General features: G+C 33.6%; 2 protein-coding genes across 3 annotated transcripts; one reads left to right on the forward strand and one right to left on the reverse strand.

The window, feature by feature from the left end:
- Nucleotides 1–4,333: 4,333 nt before the first annotated feature.
- LOC119081811 (LIM/homeobox protein Awh-like) lies at nt 4,334–17,617 on the reverse strand. Of its 2 annotated transcripts, none has more exons than XM_037191043.1 (6): nt 17,333–17,617; nt 5,311–5,489; nt 5,025–5,242; nt 4,774–4,951; nt 4,653–4,708; nt 4,334–4,588 (listed from the first exon to the last, which is right to left on the reverse strand). In XM_037191043.1, the coding sequence occupies exons 2-6, from the start codon at nt 5,472–5,474 to the stop codon at nt 4,464–4,466; spliced, it is 741 nt and encodes a 246-aa protein (XP_037046938.1). In that variant the 5' UTR covers nt 5,475–5,489; nt 17,333–17,617; the 3' UTR covers nt 4,334–4,463. The 2 variants fall into 2 exon arrangements, with proteins under 2 accessions (XP_037046938.1, XP_037046937.1); XM_037191042.1 differs by lacking the exon at nt 17,333–17,617 and adding an exon at nt 6,914–7,133.
- A 195-nt stretch (nt 17,618–17,812) lies between these two features.
- On the forward strand, nt 17,813–18,799 carry LOC119081813. The gene is made up of 2 exons (XM_037191046.1): nt 17,813–17,962; nt 18,027–18,799. The coding sequence occupies exons 1-2, from the start codon at nt 17,900–17,902 to the stop codon at nt 18,711–18,713; spliced, it is 750 nt and encodes a 249-aa protein (XP_037046941.1). The 5' UTR covers nt 17,813–17,899; the 3' UTR covers nt 18,714–18,799.
- Nucleotides 18,800–23,368: the final 4,569 nt, after the last annotated feature.

Here is a 23,368-nt window from a genome sequence, read left to right on the forward strand (position 1 = left end):
TTTCTGGGAACGTTTTCCTTAACTTGATTATGATTGATTTATCCCTTGTGAAATTAATTAATAAAATAAATAGTTAGTCATCTGTCACCATCAACGACGATGGAAAAAATAGACGACGAGCTATGGTTAAAATATTAGCTTGGGATAATTTATTTCTGCAACGAGCTCTAGTTAGTGTTATTTTCTACGTAGGAAAATGCAAGATGTGTAGTAAAACCCTGTGTGCCGGACTAGAGAAATAACAGATATAAGGTTTCCACTCGCTGCGCCCCTGGCAAACTCGTTTTACTACGTTTAGCTTGTATGGTTGGACTTTATACTGGTCAAAGTAAAGATCTCTGAAGTATTACGTCATATACTACTATGCGCTGTTTACAACTACCTTTTTCAGACGGCAGAAAAATCTGTTATCACCAGTATAGACAAACATAAACGATGATCTATGACTAATATGATCTTGTGCAGCATAAATTACGTTAAACCTAATGAAGTAAATTATCATTTAGATATAAATCTGTTAAAATTACTTTGATCCTGTGAAGTGACAGATCCGTTAAAGGTGAAAGACACCATCTGCTGATAACAGCAAAAAAAACATCATGGGTTAGGAAGGCAAAAGTTTTGATAATGAACTTCGCCAATAAATCAGCCAATGTTGAGCTATAATTTGGAATTTAATCGCCATTATTTTCGCACCGGAATTATTCACAGAGTGTTTGTAGTTTCCATTAAGGATATTAAATGCCAATAAAATTTGACTGATTACCATAATTTATTAAAAACCAGGAACCAGGTAACCGCCTGAACTGGAAAACTGAATTGAGTTTCTTCTTTAAATTCTTAGAAATGGATCAAGTTGGTTAGTTTATTTTCTATATCAAATGTAATTTGTTAAGCAGAGAGTAACGAAATAGCTATCATTGCTTAACTGTACAGTCTAGCAGTTATCGATAACAATAAGCGAATCTGCGACTATATGTATTTTTCATGTTTCACGAAATACTTTCGACGCGCCCTCAGCATGTAAAATCCATAACTCAGGACAAAAATTAAAAGTCTCGTTTTTTATGTTAAACGACTTCGGCTACGCCTCGGATCAACAAAATTCACACGACAAATTTGTACTTAGGAATTTGCCGCCGGTATATCATCTGTTATCGACACAAACGACAAGAATAATGACCTCTAGGTAACGTTGTCTTGTATGGTAAAATACATGATACAAATCAAATGAAATCTTTCACGTAAATACGTAGACAAAATCAAGTAATTAATTCGATAACTGTTCTTAGAAGCATCTTTAAAACGATAAACTTTTAGAAACTATTGATTTTACTTTTTCCTCTAGAACACAAAACTAAAATAGAAAGTTTCGCTTCTCACCGAAGTCAAGTGGAAGATATTTCACTGAACAAATCCCTCAAGGGTACACACGCTCTGAATTAAGGTGCAAAATCAGTGGATTCAGAAGTATAATTTACTTATATTTGCTCATCGTCAATGAATTTAAATAAATAAATTGGAAATTGCTCATTGCTGATACATTCTATGTAATAGTCGCACGTGTTACAGCCACGTGCATTACTTTTTATTATGCTTTGCCAACACGAATATTTATCTGATCGCATATAATATTCGTCTATTGAATTGTAATCATATGGTTTAGGTTTTGCTAATCTTGTACACAATGTTTTGGGTGAACTGAATGGACAATATGATTAATTTAGATTGGTTCTGATAATTCTGTGAATGAAATGGCTTTAATGTATTCTTTCGTTTACGTTTATTTCTCGGAAATTTTCGAATAAAACTTGCATAATCAAGCAATTTACTTGTTCGATGGAGTGAGGGATAGATTTGATTTAGTTAGTTGAAACAAGTTGACTTTCGATGAGTAAGACCAATATTGGTTCAGTTGAATAACGGCAGACAAACCTCGTGTTGTATATCATAATTTGTGATAAGTAACTCAATTCGTTTGAAAGACCTCCCTAAATTTCAACCTTAAAATTATGGTCTCATAGATCACAACGCATGCTTACTTCTTCAAAATCCTTAAGTTTTGTTAACCGAGCCTTCGACTGATGTTAACAGTCATCTTCAAAATCCTTTTCATTTTTACGGTAGCCCAATAATGGGAAAATCGTTTTGGCTGTGCATTAAATTATAGTTATAGTTATACAAAGCATTCACCAATTCTAAATCTCTAAATGTTTGTACGTTACATGTACGGTACGTAGTGTCCACACAAATTAATAACACCGAACATCAAACCATTCTCCGGTTTATCAATGATGGGAATAACAATTAAATTGTTGAGTTCCAATTCAAATACTTCGGCTGTATTGTAACAAAAGGCATTCGGAATGATTCGAATATTTAAATTCTTATCTCAAAAATATGTTACATCAAAATGTATATTAATGATGAATCATTGGGTATGTTTTGTATGTATACCATTTGAATATACCTCCGACTGAGTTTATAATATGCCCGTATCGTTGCAATTTTCTTTTTTTCTTTTTATTTTTGAAACATTTCAATCATTACAAGATGCATGGGTGGTATTAAATTGTAAATAGTTGTTGAAATGCGTTGTTATGGAGTTTGAAATACAAAATAAAATTGTCACAATCTGATAATCCATCACCAAAAAAAAATTGCAAAAATGAATATTTTTTAACTTTACGGATCTGTATTCTCCGTATGATTTTTCATTTTCTACTTGACTGCACCCAATACAATAAACACAATGTGCCACAAAATATTTAATTTCAAAATTTCAATTTTTTTTTTTTTTTATATTCTCCTCAATACACTGGTACTCGAACTGAAGATAATCGCATTTGAATATATTTCCTTTGTGGGAGTCTATTATTTAGGTGTAAAATGGAAATTTTATTCAAGCGTTTAAGTGAAGAAGAAAAAACCGCATGCAAAACGAGGTGAGTTTATTATTTAGCACTTTGAATAGGAAAATATGCTTATCGGCTTACATATTTAGTTACAAAGACATTGAAGTTTTACACTTTTTCACCATTCGAAATTATTGTGAGAAAAACTGAAATGAATAGGGGTGGATCATCAGTTATCAATAAAGAAGTCAGAAATAAATCAAGAAAATAGCTAGAATAAATCAAGCAATACATTTGTCAATTTTATCGAAGTAATAAGCTAGCCATCTCTGAAGGTTAACAACCCCACAAAGACGATATTATTCGGGGCTCCAGTTAGCTTCATAATGACAAAGAATGTATGAGAATATGAGATTCATTTCAAAATATTTGAGTAAATCGATAGGTGAAAATGATAAAAGAAAAAGATTTTGCAATGAAAAATAGCTTGATGTCTATACGTTTGACAGTGGGATCGAGCCATGTAACCAGTGACACTAGATTGCTAGTGTAGTGCTCCAGCAGCCAATGTAGCACTCCTACTAGACACTCTGGTTCGTAGAATAATAGACGCTGACATACTTTTATCTATGCTCACAGAACTGTATTGTATTACTGCGTCACCTACACCCTTAATAAATTTCTGTAGAATCGCACTAAAAATCCGAGGAATATCAGTTTTACAGGATTTCATGTACAGTTAAGAAAGTAATCTTTAGTTTTGTAGGATATGTACCTAGGCCCGAACTGGGTCTGTGGTCGGGTGGACTTCTTCATTTTTTGTATGGGAGAAGTATGAGGGGGAAACCACGCGAGCAAATCTTATCCCATCTATTTGCTATTGGTGACTATTGGCACATCTAATGGCACACTATTTCCTCCTGATTTCCCACTATCTCCTTCTATTTGCCCAGTATTTCCTTCTACTTACCCACTATTTCCTTCTATTGGCTGGTGGTATGCTTTTAATATAAGTCTATGTAAGTTTAAAATTTTGTAATGTAGTAGTTCTTTCGGCGTTTCACTACATGATTTTCTCCTGATTCTCTGATATTTCTTCAGAAGAATAATATAAGTCCTAAGTCAATAATACCAATAATTTGACTTCTGAACTGGTGCGGCCTCGAGTTACACATCTACACAAGAAAGCACTCGGTTGCATAAAGTCGGTTAGATAATAGTACATTACGTCCGTGGATAAAAATTTTATTTTGACGAGTGGGGCTGCATTCTCACTCGTGAAACTAAAAATTTAAAACAACGTTACGTACTGTGCGTAGGCCATGTAAGTACATGCATATTTTATGTTAACAAAGTGCCATTTAAATTGCCGTAAAAAACTATTACTTCATTAGCTACTTACTTTCTCAGTGTTTTCGATTATCTGGCGATTATCTTTTAAAAGTTCTTGTGAAGCAAAAAAAAACATTTCACCTGTTTCTGTAGTAAAATCATCTTTATTATTACGTAATATTGCGGCATTTTTCTATTTACAAATTTTGATTTTTAAAATTATTGCAATTTCAAAAAGAGAGCACATTCCTTTCAGGTTCTCCGTGCTTAAGTTCTTTATAACAGCACACTGCCCTGAAGTTGAACGTTTAGTGATGTATGTGATCCTATTTGTTGATTTTGTACAAAACTATTCAAATGACACGATGTGTAAGAACTGTCTCCGTTCATAGGGTATGGATCTGTAACGAAAATTAAAAACATAATGTTTTCTCGGACCTAACTCCCATAAAATAATTCGCTTACTTTTTCGCTTTCCAAAGTATGAATGCTTCTTCTGACGAGCCCGAGCGTTTTGAAACCTTTGGAATAATAAAAAAAATATTTTTCATTTCCGTCTTTCTCTGCATTTTGCATTTCAATTTACCAAACTTGTGTGACACGCTTACTTAATCCAGCATTAAGAGCGATACGTTCTAAATCCTGACCATCTGGATTGCAATCGATTTGAAAGTTTGATTGCAGAACCTCGAGTTGTTCTTCGGTAAATGCTGTTCGAATTCTTTTGATTTTCTTTTTGTTACCATCTTCGCCGACAATACTTCCTGTTTAACCAAATAAAAAAAAAACACATTTTTAGTGATCATAAATACGTTTTTCTTAGAAAAGTCTCATTACCGTCACTAGACCCTGTCTCTACTTCAACTGTTTCTAAATAGTGTTCGCGGCATAAGATCTGTTCGGCCATTAATGCAAAATCTTCACCAGTTGAAAGTTGTCGATCGCATAGGTCACACGAAAAACATGCTAGATGGAATATTAGGTTTTTGGCTCGACGAGCCCAATCCATGGATGTTATTGGACGGAAACATTTTGAACATTTCTTGGAAAAAGTGCTGCAAAAATTGTGAACCATTAGTTCCCTCTGATCAAATGAAGTTTCCAAAAATTCCATTTATCGTACTTTATATAGTCTTCTCGACAGTAGAGTCGATTATCTTTCATGAAGCATTTTGTCGATTCGATAAGCGGCTTTAAGCATAAACAGCATTTTATACAGTCTTTGTGCCAGGATGATCCTTCAAATCCGAGTGAATATTCGTCGAAAATATGAATTCCACATTCCATGCAAGTTTGCTTTTCCTGAAAATTAAATTAGTTGTAGTTGGAACTAAAATTTCGTCATTCACATGCGTGTATATTATATGTTGTATGCACGTACAAAGTACAACTATTCTTGGTACATATTTTCCTTCTTTTAAATATTTATTCTACCTGAATAGACATTGGCGCCAGACAGCCTAACATTTAACTTTTGTTGTGGCAAATTTATTGCGTAAATGTGTTATTCGAAAATCGTAATTCATCTCACCTGGATGGAATGGTACGTGTGTATATGTTTTCGATAGAAGGTACTCAAACGATATGTTTGATTTAAATTCTTTTAACAACAAAATGGCGTGAACATTGAGAGGATTGCTTGAAGAGGAAGAATTTTGTTTACCATCTGTCTTTTCATAGACGACATGCAGTGTTCAATGATTTTGCAAGATAATATTTGTTTAGACTGAATAAAAGGAGCGATGTAGTAAACAGGAGGCGATCGCTATTATTATGTGGAAAGACATTTACTGTTCTATCCTTCCGTATCTGTATCGTCGGTTAGTAAAGAGCTCTACAACAATCTTTTACAGGCATCTAGGTTATAGATAGTATCAACTCTTTTACTTTTTTGATCTACGTTTTATCTGCGTTTTATCTAACTCTGGCTTTCCTCTTATAGGGTGACAATAACTCGAGCTCATCGTTTTATTTTCGTAACGGTCGTCAAACGACGTCGTAAATTATCTATTCATAACAATTGATTTCAATTTCTGCATAAGTAGCAGTTGGACAAAAACGAAGCCCTTCACTAACTACCACAGTCCGAATCTATTTCACGATTGGTTATAGGTATTTTAAGCTTTTAACTTCAATTGATTGAACATGAATTATGATTATACAAGACCGACGGCGTCCGCGTCAGCTAGAGCTTCACTTTACTTTTGTCGTCGTTGTGGATATGAGCTGATAAGGTCGTCCGTGAAAGTTTAATCATACAAAATATTGGTTGTTAAAATTGTTCAATTTTTCAAGTGAGTGGTCTTAGAAGTATTAAAAGATTTTATCACAAATCACAACATATTCACCAAGAGAATATCTGTTACGATAGCACAGAATCAGAAAATGGAAACCGAAGTTTTTGTTCCTTGGAATTTTAAACTTTATTCGTTGAGTTCGGGTACACATCAATTCTAAGTTTCACAGATGGACAAGCAAACAATTTTAGGTGAGTTGTGGAATCTATTACTCGATTTGTTCTGAGTATTTTCTACAGATTGAAATAAAATCTTTCACTTCATTTGTTTCAACACTTAATTTGCTAATTTGCTCATTAGCTAAAGCTGATTTTAAATTTTTGTTGTCTTTGTCGATAACAGATGAATGATGCACGGACAAAGTCCATACGGAAGTAAAAACACACATACACATTTTACAATAAAAAATTCCATAGGAAGACAGAATACCTGTTTGATATCGATTTTAGTATCCATCTGTTATTATATCTATTGATGCGCTATTCCTAAACAAGCTCGTAAAAAAACACTATTCTTTATTCGAAACGATTGTGACTTTTTTTTGTATATCAACCGACTATACTTTATATCGCTTACACACAGTGCAACAATTTCAATGGCAACAGCACAACCGCTCCATTCAAATTCTCACCATTGACTGAAGTTAAAAGTAAAGTTCCTCTTTGCCCATCGTCTTCAATTCACACATATACCATTCAATAACACTCCCATTCTCACACCAACCATGGTATATTTGGCACTTAATGTACTGCAGCGTTCGTTATATACGAATTCAATGATTTTCCATTGGTTGCTAGAGGTGGTATAGCAGTATATATAAACGCCCTTTACATCATTCGTGCTTTAACTGTGGAATATTTTATTATTATTCAGACTGGTCGCTGTAATAATATCTATATTGATAATATGTTTGCTTTGAGGGTCGTTTTTGCTGTCAAAAATTATGTCTTTTTAACAGTTGCATGATGAATTTCTTTAACCACCAGAGCAGGGAAGGTCATAAAATGGTATTTTAGGAACTGTTAGTGCTAATTGAAAAGGACTGTGTCATATGTTAATTGTCCAGTCTCAGTGACAACAAGAATAGCTGATGTTGTCTAATATAATTATAATTAAATCAATATTTGAAATAATGTCGAAATGATGGTAAAAAAGCCTTTACATTTTAACCTTTTAGATCCAGAAAACTGCAAGCGCATCACGTTGTTATTATCATCAAATCTATTACCGCGTATGCAAATTATGTTTTCTTCCCGGTATCCGAGTCGAAAATTTTCAAATTTCCTGGTATCCAAATACATAAAATTGACTTCCCGCACATACATTTCCCGCTGGTTTGTTCAGCTATCATTCGATTTCCCGGTATCAATTTTTTTCCCTAAAAATTTCCCGGGATCCTGGATATTGCGGGTACACATAATTTGCACACGCGTCTATTACTTCCCTTTTAAACTGTTACAGACTGCAAGCATGACCAGTATTATAATCGGGTCTATTACTTCCATCGATCAAAGTATTTTTAATCAGTTGATTTCAAATCTAGTACTTCAATTTTTTAACATGCATTTTACTATATAAATGACAATATTACCCAGAGCTTGTCATTATTTTTGTCGTCGTTATCGATAACAGATGAATAGGCGATCGTCTTCAACACTCTCCAATGCTATGTATGGCCTTGCACAAATTCTTATACTTCATTTGTCTTTCATAAGACCAATAAAGCCGAAACGTAAAATATAGATAATTGTATAACATCATACATATCATACATCATATCCAAATTTTTGACAAAGATTGACGATACTCCTTTTAAAACGCAGTTTTTATCGCCTTACATCAGCTTATGATTTTATAATTTAACTCCCCGCAGACGGTAACAAAATATTTATCGAATTTGATGCTTCTTTTGATGCCAGTATTGGTGTCTTGCTATACCAATATCTTCTACTTCAGTATAGTTTTTAACGTGCACTTTGCTATTGAAGACCAAGGACCACATTATCCAGAGATTGACTTTGCTCGTTAACAAATACAATCGTCCGTAAAATGTTGAATTACATTCAAATAAAATGTTTAATCTGAATGTGTTGCTAAAATTAGAAGAACGTGCCGCTGTTTATTGTTTCATTTTGTTACTGATGATCAATGATGGTACCTAATATTGAACTAACAAAACAAATTATCAAAATGTTGCATATAGTGTTAATGGGCAAACATTGCGTACGCAAATTTGACATGAAAATGCATCACATATCATGATTGTATTAACAAAACAGTATTGCGGGATCGTTATGCATATAAAACCTTGCCTTTAAATTAGCATTCACTGGATGGCTTGCAATGAACTATATGCAATGATTTGCTGTAACTGTATAGGGGATGACTTTTGATTCTTTGGTGAATTTCTATTTGAAGCAAGACTATCTGATAAATGTGGATATTGCCCGCTATCTATATTGTTGTAGTTTTTACCTATAAAAAGAGGCCTGAACTGAAGCATATTTTTTCCGTCGTTATCAATAACAATGACTAGTCGTTTTACTTTACCATCTTGTGAGTTTACTTACTCTTGCAGAGGAAAACCAGGCAGGAGTAGTTCATTTTTCGAACGTCAAATAAGGGACCTGATACACTGTACGAAAAGGAACACTGACATAAATTGAATTAATTTTATTCGCAAAATAGAAGGCTTTCAATTCGGGTAGGGCTATAACGTCCCCACTCGTCAAAAAAGTGGAACCATGAACGTAATTTACTAATTAGATGAATTTACTAATTTACTAACAATAACTCACCTCAGGAATGCAAATCAGAATCCCGCTGATAATTAGAGTAGAACTTTTACTATTACGGTCTTCAGTTAACCTTCCACACAGGGCAGCTCTATCAAGAGCAGTAATTACCAAGTCAGTAATCTAACAAATTGATACTACAGGAGAATATGAACGTCTATCAAATTTGACGAGATAGAAGTTTTCGACCGGTTCGAATGAATTGTGTATGAGTCGTCAAATTAATAATTTGGACAGAGGTGCATACGCTATTTTAATCGCTAAGCCAAACCAATTTCCACCTCTTCCAGGCAAGCTGCGTAAGTTTTATTAAACATTGGCACATAAAGCCTCTTACTTCATTAGCTTTGACAGAGGATCTCTATAGAAGATACCACGAGAGTTTTAGCATTATAGATTTCACTATAAGAATCTGAAACATGTTTTCAGTCATACAAAGTAAGCGAAGAACAAAAATGAATTATTGTATTTCCGGCCGTAACATTTAGAAAGATTACAGGGACGAACACAGAATTGAAAATATTAAATTAATTTTAACGTTAATAGAAATCAAGAGAAAAGTAATTATGAGAAAAATAATGTTAATAAAAAGACAAGACCCTTAACTCAAGAAACATAATTTATGGCAACATTATCGTATCAAAGTATCTTATTGTATAGTCATTTTTATGTGCCGCGTGTTTGTTTATTAACTTCTGTTTCCAAAATAACAACTCAATATTTTATAAAATCCAATTTGTAAAACAACTTAATAAAAGTAATATTTTTATTAATATAAAAAAATGGGAATGTTTGTTTTGCCCTTTTTAAATAATTTCTTAATAAAAATGCATGGAATAAATGAAATATAACTCTTGATGAACGCCCATATCCGTACTACCTGTATTAGGATTCAGTTTCTTTCATTTAATACCACTTTTTGTTTTGAAAACGATGAACTGTATTCTGCCGTTTTTGTTTTTAAACGCAACAATCTACACTCGTACGTATCGAAAGGACAGAAGCAATGCAATCAGTAGTTTTGTTGGGTTCGTCATTTGTATTCATGCTTGTGAGAGCTTGGATGTTGATGAAATTCTATTTTATCTTTCCAACTGTTCACATATTTCATTTCCTAATCACGTAAAGCATTGTACTTACGGAAGTAATATACTATTAAGCAGCAATCGAATCACTGTATAACGACTAAGTCTGGTACTGCTTATGACTTTAGTCTCACTTAGTGTTTGAGATCAAATCTTTTACTTCACTCTTTCTATACGCTATCATACTATATAAACGAACACTACTCAGAGCACATCTCTTTTTTTGTAACCATTTCACAGATGATACAGCAAAGCAGAATCGAATGTTAGTATCGTTCGACTTTGTCTTCCGAGTGTTGGTTCGTCAAAATAACATTTTCTACTTTCGCTCTATGTTCCATTCGAAGCGAATGCATTTGAGTCTTCCAACAGGCATAAAAGAGCATATAATAATAAAGACCAAATGAAGAGGTAATAAATGTTGTGTGCAAACAAATTAATTTTTCTGCTCATCAAAATTTAAATGAGATATTGAGATGAAACGCACACGGCACACAGTTCAGTTGAATGTGTGTGTAAGGATTCGGTTTAAAATGTTACTGATCAATTTATCACTATGCTATGTAGAGGATACAAATATATGTTGGCAAGATATTAATATTATCTGTTGCAACAAAATGTTAATTTATTGTGTGATGTGCCAATCGCATGGGAGTTGAGTGAAAATATGCGGCGAATAATTTCATTTGCTCGGAAATTCAATGAATAATGTTAGTGGCTACATTGTATACTAATGAATGAATGAATGATATTCAATTTCTACCAACTATTTTGCTCGATTTATTATGCGACTGAAGATGCATCGTAAATTTGTAAATTTTATTCGATGAAACTGAATTACTTCAAACTCAGGAAGGCATCTGTAATCGACAATGGAGACAAAAATAATGAGCTCTAGCTACTGTCGTCTTAAATTGTAAAATACCTGTTAAAATGGGAAGAATTTCCAATAAACTTGCTGAAAATGGTACTGCGGACTACGACAAAACTGATTTTTTGTGTAATGAGACTTGCGTCACGCGCGCAATGCGTTAGCATGACTGAAGGAATTTTTAGGTCTTTTTTCCATAGGAAAAAAAGACCTATTGTGGGCACTTCATCTGTCCGTCCGTCCGTCCGTCCGTCCGTCCGTCTGTCCGTCCGTCCGTCCGTCCGTCCGTCCGTCCGTCCGTCCGTCCGTCTGTCCGTCCGTCCGTCCGTCCGTCCGTCTGTCCGTCCGTCCGTCCGTCCGTCCGTCCGTCCGTCTGTCCGTCCGTCCGTCCGTCCGTCCGTCCGTCCGTCTGTGTCACAAATAAAATGTGATTGATAAAAGTTAAAATTGCAATGCTACTATGAACAAACCAACACCAGGCAAATCAATTATTATTTGTTATCTGGTAACCAATCGCTCATAGCAGATATAGCAATTTGAAAGTTTGGTAGTTGTTGGTAGTTGGACCCCCAAAATATTTTGCAGCAAAGATGTTTACCGTTTGAGAGCTACGCACCGAATGACGAAATTATTCTGCCTGCTTGCCTTTTTATAACTCAAATATTTGGTAGTTGACTACCACGTTGGTAAATTGCAATGCTACTATGAGCAAACCAACACCAGGCAAATCAATTATTATTTGTTATCTGGTAACCGATCGCTCATAGCAGACATCGCAATTTGAAAGTTTGGTAGTTGTTGGTAGTTGGACCCCCAAAATATTTAGTAGCAAAGATGTTTCTTCCTCGAAAGATGCACACCGACTGATGAAATTATTCTGCCTGCTGGTCTATTTGTAAATCGAGTATTTGGTAGTTGACTACCAAAGTGGTAGTTGACTACCAAAGTGGTAGTTGACTACCAAAGTGGTAGTTGACTACCAAAGTGGTAGTTGACTACCAAAGTGGTAGTTGACTACCAAAGTGGTAGTTGACTACCAAAGTGGTAGTTGACTACCAAAGTGGTAGTTGACTACCAAAGTGGTAGTTGACTACCAAAGTGGTAGTTGACTACCAAAGTGGTAGTTGACTACCAAACTCATACGGAGGTTGTAGAGATGTTTAATGTTTGAAAGCTGCACACCGACTGATGATATTAATCGGCTCGCTTGCTTATTTATAAATCGAAAATTTGCTAGTTGAATACCGAAGTGGTACTTGAATAAATACCAAGCTGGCAATAAACAGAAATCATACTTAATGCTCTTAATCTATACTTAATGCGAGACCCGACCTATTTTCATAATTTATTGCTCGAAAGTAGTGACATTTAGTCTTTAGGAAAGTTTCGATTAGGGATAGGTGGTTGGGAATGATGGTTAGATTCAAAAACGATGGTGAGATTCAAAAACGATGGTGAGGTTCAAAAAGAAAAAGAAAAAAGACTCACTAGGCGTTAGCCGGTACTATTCTTGTTTTTATTGCAATCCGTTGAAAATACTTAGATCAAGATCAAGTAGTAGATTCGATACCTGTTGGGTGGGTCAGATCCCTTGACTGTTTGTCTGACCTTCTCAATAGTATTTTATTGGCAATGATTTATTGATTTATTTCAATGAAATGTAATTTTGTATGTTGATGGCCACAAAAACGCATTTAGAAGAAGAACTATTAGAACAGTCTAATAAATCTCTCATTAATGATTTAATTCTGTTTAGACTGAAAATCTTCGAAACTTTTCAATAAAATTTAAACTCGTGTGAATTGCGGCCCTCGCTTTGCTCTGGCCGCAAACGTCACACTCTTTAATTTTGGTTCTGTTTATTCGGTTTTATTTACAAGTCAAAATCAAATAACAAGCCTCCAGATCGTTTTAACAAAGAACGACACCCATTTTTGCAATGTTCTGAAAGAACAGGTTGAGACACTTCTGAGTTGATGACTAGGGCGGTGACACGCAGAAGCTTTGTATTGAACAGAAAAATAGAAAAAACATTTTTTTTCCTTCAAGTTGACATTTCAAAAAAACTGTAATGAATGTGTTCAACAAAATGTACCTATTTGTCAAAATGACACATGTTTTCAATGAAAGTTAAACTCGTGTGATTTGAGGCCCTCGCTTCGCTCTGGCCGCAAACTTCACACTCGTTACTCCAGTTATCGTGTTAATAAAGAGCAGAAAATGCTTCTTTCGAGAACTACCACCAGATGGTTGAACCAATACCACCCATTTTCGAACTTAAACTGAGGATTTCAATACTTCGTCGATTGAAAAAAGTTTTTGAAAATCAGTTGAGATTTACTCAAGTTATCGTGTTAACAAAGGGCACAAAATTTTAACATTTAACGTTTTTTCACATTTCCATACATTTTTAATCATAGTGAACGTGTTATGTACGGTGTATTTTCTTTTGTAAAACCCATGACTTTTTTTAAAATATTCTATCTTTTAGATCTATATAGTTAGTATTGGAAACTACAAGCGTAACTTACAGTCAAAGGCATAAATTTGCTTCAGCTGTTTTTCAGCTGATCCACACATACAATCAAAACTGGTTTTCCTTGTTTATACGGTTGAAGATGCTACACGCACGCGCGTGGTAGTGTTAAAACCGTATAAAGACTTATAAACGGTTGTGATTGTTTGTGTGGATCAGCTGAAAACAGCTGAAGCAAATTCATGCTGAAAATTGACTGCCTTTGACTGTATCAAAACTTTACAAAAAATAATGACCTGTAAAGTGGAAGACTTTTTATCTCAATATCTACATCGACAGTGACGACTCGAACGAAGTACCTTGCCCTCTGATGGGCCTGTTGGTAAGATGTTTGTCGTCTGGTAAATAAAGTGTAATCTTGGAAGATAGGTCACAGCTATCCTGAATACTTCTCTTACCCGACGGCTATCTAAATTCTTGGAAGTAATAGATTTTGTTTCAAATGAATATATTAATAGAAGTAACAGTCACTCGATAATTATTCTAGTCTTTTGTAGTCTTTTGCTTGTTGGCTGTAAAAGATTAACACTAAAGTTCGGTCCAGTAACTTTGGCTGGTAAATCTTGTATATCTCTACCAATAAATACGTATATTTATTTACTGCCAAAATGTAATCTACACAGAGCCTGGATGTTTCAAAAACATACAATACAAACGTAAAATGCGGAGAAAAAAACTCACAAAATATCTAAATCAAATTATCCGATTCTTCTCTGTTCAACAATTTTTGTGTTTATCCAGTTAGATGTTTTATGTAAAACTTTCTGAACAAGCAAAAATAGACGAAATTCAATTATCCATCATTGTGAACATTTATACATTCGTTTCCGAATCATGGAAATATACGTACACAATGTTTGTATTTTAGATTTATAAAAAATGAGGGAAAATATATCTGATGTACACGACTTTTTATTCAGTTGCTATATTTATATGCAATGTACATGGTATGTACATACATAGCATAGAGGACGAAGACGTGAACAATATTTTTTGTTGATTTTTGCTATGTTTAACACAATTCCTCAAAATATGCAGGCTTCAATTTAGAATAGGAATCACATTTGAAGACTTAAATTAATAAAGTAAAATATTTTTTGTATTCAACACTAGACGGTAATGTAAATAAAAGAAGTTGTAGATTGGGGGTGACCCACTGTCAGTGGTGATTCGATTTCAAATTGATAATACAATAACAAATTCTTTAAACTTTCAGAAACTGCAAGTGTCGTAACAAAATCGTTAGATAGTTTGATTCAAAATCTATTATTTCATTATTCTTATCATACATTTCCCTATATAAAAGAACACCACTCGTAGCTTATTATTGTCGTTGATGTCGATAGCAGATGACTAGCCGTTTCTATAAGGTTGAATATCACATTAATGAAATAGTTCTTGGAAATGTTTGTTCATTGATGGAAAGTTTTTTTTTGGTTCCGTGTAATTTATCAACGATTTTCTCAAATTGCTCGAGATACGGTAGTAAGTTAAAGTTTTACAAAGAAAAAAAGTACACAAGACAAAAACGCGTATGATAAATTAAAGTCTGGAAGATATTCCAATTTGTTCTGGTATTTAAAAATGAATTTTCAAAGAGAAAATAATCAAATTTTCATAACTCAGCTTACAGCATTAAAAATCGATAATCGAATTCGTAATCCGTCCCATCTCTATAGCCTCTTATATACACATGGTACACTTCGTTCCATCGGTGCACATTAAATGCGAATAAAACAAAACCCATGATAATATTTCCTCTAAATGGGTAGCCTAAAGAAGACATTTTATCAAATATATTTTCCAATAACGAGCAATATTAATATCTTCGCTGATGGCTATTTAAACAATTATTTTTGCTTCCAAATTTATTGCAATACTACTGCAATTTTTCAGTAGTAAATTGGTTTCTTGTGCTGGTGTTATTGTTTCAATAAATATGTGGATTGCAAATATTTATCATACGAGTTCGAGTTATGAGAATATTATGGTTTTGATGCTGGTGTCTGATGTTATTTCATTTTTTTTTTTTTCATTCGTCGTGTGTCTAGTATTATGTTACTTTTCACTGAAGGTGCGCATATGGTCACCATAATCATCGAATCGTCTACATTTGATCAAAGTTTTGTCAATCGTTTGTTGCAAAATTTTATATCTTCTAGAATTTAACAGAGGAACACCTCCGGATGCCGTGGTTCAACTTGAGTAAAGCCAAAATTAGTAGAATATTACTCAATGAAGAATATTTTTATATATATATATTATTTTATTATTATTATTATTTTATTTTATATATATATTTATCAAAAGGTGGGACCAAGCAACTTCTAAAAAAATTTCTCTGCTGTTGACTCAGGAAATGTTTGGGTATATTTTTAAGATGTTGATTTTTACCGATAATCCTTTTCTTATGCTTTGGGGACGAAAAACTGCCCGGATTTTCGTCCAGGACCGAGAGTTTCATAAAAAATCTGTTACTTCATTCATTTCAACATAATTTTCACTATATCATAAACTTCTACGTATCGCCAGTTAATTGTCTGCACTGTCGAGCCGATATCAGTGATGATTGTTGACTAAATCGTTTCACCATAAAGTAACCATTAAGTCCTCACAGATTTTACAGCTAGATTTCTCTATTTTCAAACTGAACTTGTATGCCAAAGCTACAATTGTTTCGAATAACTTAATTATTTAAATTTGAACTTATATTGTATATGCATGCTCATTCGTAAAATAGCATGTGTGTAACAACGTAACCCTCATGACTAACAAAACAATCAAAATGAAACTCCTTCTTAATATTCTAGCATTCATTTCACTTTGCACACAATAATTTTGTTTGACATGTTTACATAACATGATTAGGAATGTTAGTTATTTGTCGGTTAGTTCACATGTCACTACAAATAACCTGGCTATGAATCAAAGAAAATTATCACTTGCCAGCATTTCGTGTCTTTCGTTCCCTCGTAGTTTTTATATTCATAGAAAGGCAGCTCATACAAAATACCACCCACATTTAATAGAATTTGTACCTATGTTGAATGAGCACAAAAAAAATTATACCCAAAATACCCTTGTACGTACATATACCATGCATATACAGTATACCCAACAGAATGGATACACTTTTCGATGTGCAAAGCGATAAATAAAGTTCAAAGAGTAAATTGAATTATCGAAAAACTCCCCCCAAAAAATAAAACACGGTATAATTCATGCAAATAATTCGAAATAATTCCCTTTGTTGTTGCGATTATTTGGTTTGAGGGTGTTAAGTAAATCCCCCTTGGAAATTCCGTTTTAGTAAATTTTATAACAATAAAAGTGACGATTGTCCCAGGAGTCTTGTTGAATTTGTTATAAAGAAGCGGAAATCATGTTCTAATGAGCGGCAGGCGCGCATGAAGTTATGTTAAGGGATGATTAGCGATGTATTTAAGGTTATTTTTTGTTCCGAGTTAAGTGGTGAACACACAATGATGTGTTATTTGACGAACTAAGATCAACTTGGAAATGATATAAAGAGAAACAGACGAGAAAGAAATTTTCACATACCGATGTCTATGTAGCACTAAATTGATACACTCTTTCTCAGACGGCAAGCTTTTAACTATTACATTAATCGAATCTTTTACTTTTTTGATCTAAGTACTCTAAACACGTAAACAGAAATCTTTTACATTGGTTTATAAATTCTCCTATGTATGATCCAATTAACCATATAACTCATCGTTTATTTTGGCCGTCGCTGTCGACAACAGATGACTTAGTTCCTCTAATTAAATGTTGAATCTACGTTGCGAATGATATGACGTACATATAAGATGTACATGATGAAGTCTTTATTAAAAATGTAATGCATTTTAATTATACGAACGTCGCTGTGGAACATACCTATTGTTTGTAATTACAGTAACAATAAACGTACATTATGAATCTACAACGTGTATTTAATGAATTTGTTATTATCATGTTGCGGCCATGTAATATTGTAACATGTTAGCTATTCGAAAACTGCGTTTTCTCTCTTCTATTTACTTTGAAGATATGATCACAATAGTTTCATTTAATATCAGTCGTTGAAGCTGTGAACGTATTTCGGTAGAAATTGAGCAAAGGAAAATGTTCAAAATATACTTAGCTGCTTGTTTCATTCAAGTTTTCTCGATCGGATGCTTGTCACAGGTATTCCAAAAAGCAAAATTCAACGTGATACATCTTTCAATCTTTCAACTTATCATTTTTTCAGGCTAGCAATCTAGGCATTAAAACAAACGGTCCGTATTCTGAGCTTCTTCAACATGTGTACTTGAAAAGCGTAGAGTGGCACTCTCTAATTGATAATAAGTTCTATGAAGTTCATTCTAATCTGAGCCGAGTCATAATGGACGTTAACGGCCATTCAGTGACATCATTGGTTAAAGGAGTGGCAAAACTGGAAACACTTCGTAGTCAAGTGAAGGCCTTCTTAAATTCACGTACAGCAGATGACCAGAATTGTATAAGCAAAATTCACACCAAAACGGACAAATTATTGTTTAAAATGGGCACTAAGATTTCCGATTGCGCTGTTCTTGCCGACCAACAAATCCAAGGTATCTCAAATAAAAAAATTGATTTGGGTACAGACATCTTAGAAGTCTCTGAGCTGTTATTATCTGGAACACTGGAAGTTATTACCGATCACTTCGCTAGAGGAGGATCGTTTAATGATCTGCCGGACATTCAAGAGGAATACGAGGAGGCATTCGCTGAAGCAGACGATGAAATTTACAACGAAGTAATTCCGAACATTCATGACGAAATGAATTCAATGAGAGAAGAAGCGCTAGACATACCCGCTGCTGTTGAAGAGTGTGTCAGCAATGTCCTAACTAGATTGAATGATGTCGTTGGTGACACTGGTAAATTGGTAGAAAGATGTGGAACAAAGTAAATTTTTTTGTTGTTTTGAATTTAACAATCGAAAATTAAATTTTATCGGATTTGGGAAAATATATAGTTTTCTGAGGTTACTAGTCAGACATTAGACATGTTTTCTTCCTGATCAGTAAGCTAGCACGAACAAATTCCGCACAATAATGTTGTCTCAAATTTAGAATTTCTTTCGAACAACTTGCTATACTTGATTTTATGAGCAATCTTGCATTCTGTGGAAGGTTAGGTGTTCAAAATTTCATCTTCTTTTTTGTATATTCAACAACAATATTCGCTCCCTTATTATGCTATTACGTTTCATTCACTCTTTGTTACTTACAAAATCTAATTACACTACACAAATAAAAGTACCATTTCAATAAATGAAACTACAGCTTTGTAATGTTTGAATTTCGTATTTATGCGAAAGTTAGATACGAAAATAAAATAACGAGAGAGAAAAGGATTAATTTACACCTCCCCTATAGAAAATGTGTTGTGGTTATTTCATTCACTGTACATTTGTTTGCGCTTTTTATTTCGTGTATAGTAAATTTATTCAGAAATGTTTATACAAATGCTAACAGATGTATATAGCAAGAACTTACATGCATTTAAGAGAATTTTATTAAATTATCTACGAAAATACAAAACCATTTTCGATAATACTTAATAATGAGAACAAGGTATCGCATCAATAATAGATCCAGTGTATAAAACACAATTCAAATAAATTTGCCAAGTAAATATTTACCATGACAAGTAAATTAGAAACGGTTTGTCACCTGTTATCGACAGCGACGAGAAAAATAAGAGAGTGGCTCTGACCATTGTTTTTTTTAAAAACGTACAATTAACTAAAGAAGTAAAAGATTTGATTTGAAACTTATAAACGGTTGAAATATAACATGTTATACTGTTTTTCACGCCATGGCATGAAAAGTTCTATTCATATCTGTTGTGGTCGGACTAAAACTCGCGTAATTGCCTAAAATCTACTTTGCGACCTTTATTTTTCAGCGCTAATATAGCCCTAGAGAAGGTAGACTAAGTCGAAGTGCATATCTGCTGAGTGTCAAACTAATCCAGTTGAAAATTCGACTTTTCGGACACGACGGAACCTTCCATTCAGAGACATTTTTTATTTCATTTCTTTACCATGATGCCATGATGGTTCATTTCCCCAAATGTAATATAGTTATTTATTCACTGAGCGAAAAAAGTAGGAGTTTGCATATACTCCAAAACGTTCTTCACAAAAAAAGGCATTCGATGTTTCAGCGGACGAGAAAAAGTGACAAAAGACAAAATGATCTAAATTGTTGTACATTTACACAAAAAAGTATGAAAGGCAGATATGCACATTATATGTAGGCTGTCGGTCTAAAACGTTAGTATATGCATGAAATGAAATTTTTATTAGAAAAGTTACATAAACATACAAATATATCACACACTTTCCCCTTTAATTACTCCCAAAGTTTCTCATCTTACCCTTAGACTAGTCATGACACTGAGATTTAAACAACCATAAAACCGTTCGTTTTGGACTCTACCTTTTCCACATATTTAAGTTGATTTAATTATTTCAACAACTGAGAACTCGCTCGTCTACAAAGTCAACTGACCGGAAAGAATCATTTTCTTCAGATCGTGTGGAACTGTCTTCTGCTAACAAACGAATATAAAGGGCAGTTTACGTGATCAGACTTTACATTTGAAAATCATTTCGAAAATAACATGAAAAGTGGGTTGTTTCGTGTGTGAATGAAATGCTACCAAGGGAAATAATTTTTTTTTATATATTTATTACGAACTTTATCTTCATACGAGTATGACAAAGTACATTAAGGTTCGAGCGGGGAGTGATATTAATTATTTCGCCATCCGAGTAGTTTAAGGTCCTTCAGAGATAGCAAGCGTAACAATATTGTAATATTGAATAGTCTGTTACTTGATTTGATTTAAGTATATCTCGCTTCATATGTTTTGACATTACATTTATCGCCTTTAGAGCTCGTTATTTTCTTGTCGATTTTATGCATATAACAGATGATTTAATACAAACTCAAATCCATCCAGAACTAACTCAAATTTATGTTTTTTTTTGTTCCAGTCTCTTTGTCATTAAGTGGAACTTGTAACCAAAATCGCTGAATGCGGTTTATATTATACATTTGTTCACTTAATAATTCATACAAAATTTCTTCGGCTTTATTCAAGTATCATCGTTCAAAGAACCGCAATGAAAAATATATATTTTTCGCGATGATAATGTCTGCCTACACGCTTTAATACCCATACATCTCTACTGTAATTCCTTTCCGGTTCCGGTAATTAAAGTTGAATCGTCTTTCAACTGCATTTTATTTGAATTCCTGCTGAGCTAAGCTATTATTCATATAGTTAATCCCTGACGATTGCGAATATCCTGCTGGTGACTTCAATATTGTGTACGAGATTATACTAGAAGATTTCTTTGTCTTATGATGTATTCATCTAAGTGTTTGTATATATTTTGTGAACTGAGGTGTAGTGTTGTAGTGAAAATGAAAATGTTGCGTCGATATAAGCTCGGATTTTGAGATGTAGAACAATACTAACATTCAGTTGTAAACAAAAATTGAAACAAAATTATTTCTTCGTTTCTCTTACTTCACATTATGCAACTACTTTGTATGCATAGTTCTCTACTTTTCTATACTTGCTACAGTTTACATTTGAAAGTTGTTTTCAATAGCGAAACTTTGTCAGTTAATTCCAAAGTTAGACAACAAGTTTGGTGGAAAATATGTAAAAAGAAAGTTTATGATTAGATTGGTTACATCAGTATTGAAAGAAGATCCACTTATACTCAAATGTGAATTCGAATAGAAATCTCCCATTACAATATGTAATAATCAATTATATTTTCATTTTCTTGTATTGATTGTTGATGGAAATTGGCTTCTTTTTTTATGCTTTAGAATGAGAGAAGGTTTATTTCTAACAACAAATCAAACATTCAGATTTTAATAATCCCAAATAAGAGTAGCGCGCCAAAACACAACTATCGTTGTCAACCTTTGAGAAATGCTTATTGTTAAATCATCATTCAAGTTATTGCTTCTTTTGTTGATACAAAATCTTTTACTTCATTTGTTTCAACCACTAAATGTTTTGAGTATTGTTTGGTTGTTGTCGATGTCGATAACGAATGGATAACCATTACAAAAGGTTAATTCCGAGAGAACACAACAAGTTTTTTTTAAACTGAAAATTGAATTTGTATACCATGAAAAACAAAACCCCTTATTTGAATACAAATCTGATCATCGTCGACGTGATATGAACTTTTTATTTCTATTTATGTATGAGAGCTCGAGTTGTGGAGGATAAAAAAATATTTATTCTTGTTTTTATGCTACTGAAGACCATGTATTTTGCTGAGTTGGAAATAGAATTGTTCAATTTTGGATGTAGATTTTTGCTACAGCTTTCTAAACAAAATATGAATTTATTGTTTTACGTGATAAGCATATCTATATACGATGCATCCCTTCCGTTCTTCCGAATAACGAATATCACATTTGAATTGCTGATTGGTAAGTTGTTTTCTTGTTGAATGTGAAAAACAAAAGAAGGCTGTACTTACGTGAAGCAATTTTTGAATAGGGGTGGGTGTAAGATTCATTTCAAACGTTGTAATAGCACTGGATGAGCTCATAGCCGGGGATATTTTCTTTGTTGAGTGGAAGATTTTCGATATCCTTCTTTTATACGAAAATGTTACTTTTGCAGAGATAGACAGCTATTATAAGCTATCAATTTGGCCTTTGAATTACCATATACAATTCTGTCTCATAACTATGTAATACTGCTTTTTTTGCGCTGATTCTGTTTCTTAAGGGAAAGTTACCATCACTTACTAAGCTTGCTAGCACTTACGTAACACACATACGAATCTCTGAGTAAAGGAAACTTCTCTGATTGCGCAGGGATGACAAATCTTTACAAAAAAAAAGTTAGTACGTGTGTGCGTGGTCACTCTACCTCAGCAACACAATCGATATTAGTAATAGTTTTTACATAACTAGTGATAAAAGATGAAAAGTAGAGTTTTCGTGTTAATTTTGTTGATCCGAAGCGAAGCCGATGTCAATAAACACACGAAAACGAGACTTTTCATTTTTATCCCGAGTTATGTAGTGGATTTTCCTATGCTGGTGCATGTAGTAAGGCTATTACATGTATAGGCAATAGCCTTTACATCACTCGCATAGGAAAACGTAAAATCCATTACATGCTGAGGGCTTTGAAAGAAGTGCTTGAAACATGAAAAGTTACTTGTTGCCTTATCCCAATAAATTCATTTCTAAATTTCAATAGCGTCAACTGCAATTTTTTTGTTGGCATAATTTCTTTATGTAAGTCAAGGAGTCACTCAAGTCACACCATATCCCCATTTTTTTCGAGTTTTTCACTGAACATTTACAGACTTCTCATTCTTTGGATAGTATTTGTCGTGTTTGTAAGAAAATGACTGTGATATTTGACTTATACATACACTTCACCCGACCGTACGGAAATTCGGAAATCGACCGTACAACTGCTTAATTAGAGCTTTTTTAAGTAGTACAAGATTGTCGTTCACGGAGTTGGTTTTATTTTTTAAGTAATTAAAACTCTTCGCTA

This window comes from Bradysia coprophila, unplaced genomic scaffold (assembly GCF_014529535.1).
Source record: "Bradysia coprophila strain Holo2 unplaced genomic scaffold, BU_Bcop_v1 contig_358, whole genome shotgun sequence".
In the NCBI taxonomy this organism is placed as follows: domain Eukaryota; kingdom Metazoa; phylum Arthropoda; class Insecta; order Diptera; family Sciaridae; genus Bradysia; species Bradysia coprophila.

Coding starts and splice junctions, on each gene's coding strand:
- LOC119081811 (XM_037191042.1), bottom strand. CDS start 6,940: ATGGATACTAAAATCGATATCAAACAG. Junction 5,243..5,310: donor TGTCGAGAAGACTATATAAA/GTACGATAAATG, acceptor CAATTTTTGCAG/CACTTTTTCCAAGAAATGTT. Junction 4,952..5,024: donor AGAGACAGGGTCTAGTGACG/GTAATGAGACTT, acceptor TTGGTTAAACAG/GAAGTATTGTCGGCGAAGAT.
- LOC119081813 (XM_037191046.1), top strand. CDS start 17,900: ATGTTCAAAATATACTTAGCTGCTTGTTTCATTCAAGTTTTCTCGATC. Junction 17,963..18,026: donor CGATCGGATGCTTGTCACAG/GTATTCCAAAAA, acceptor TCATTTTTTCAG/GCTAGCAATCTAGGCATTAA.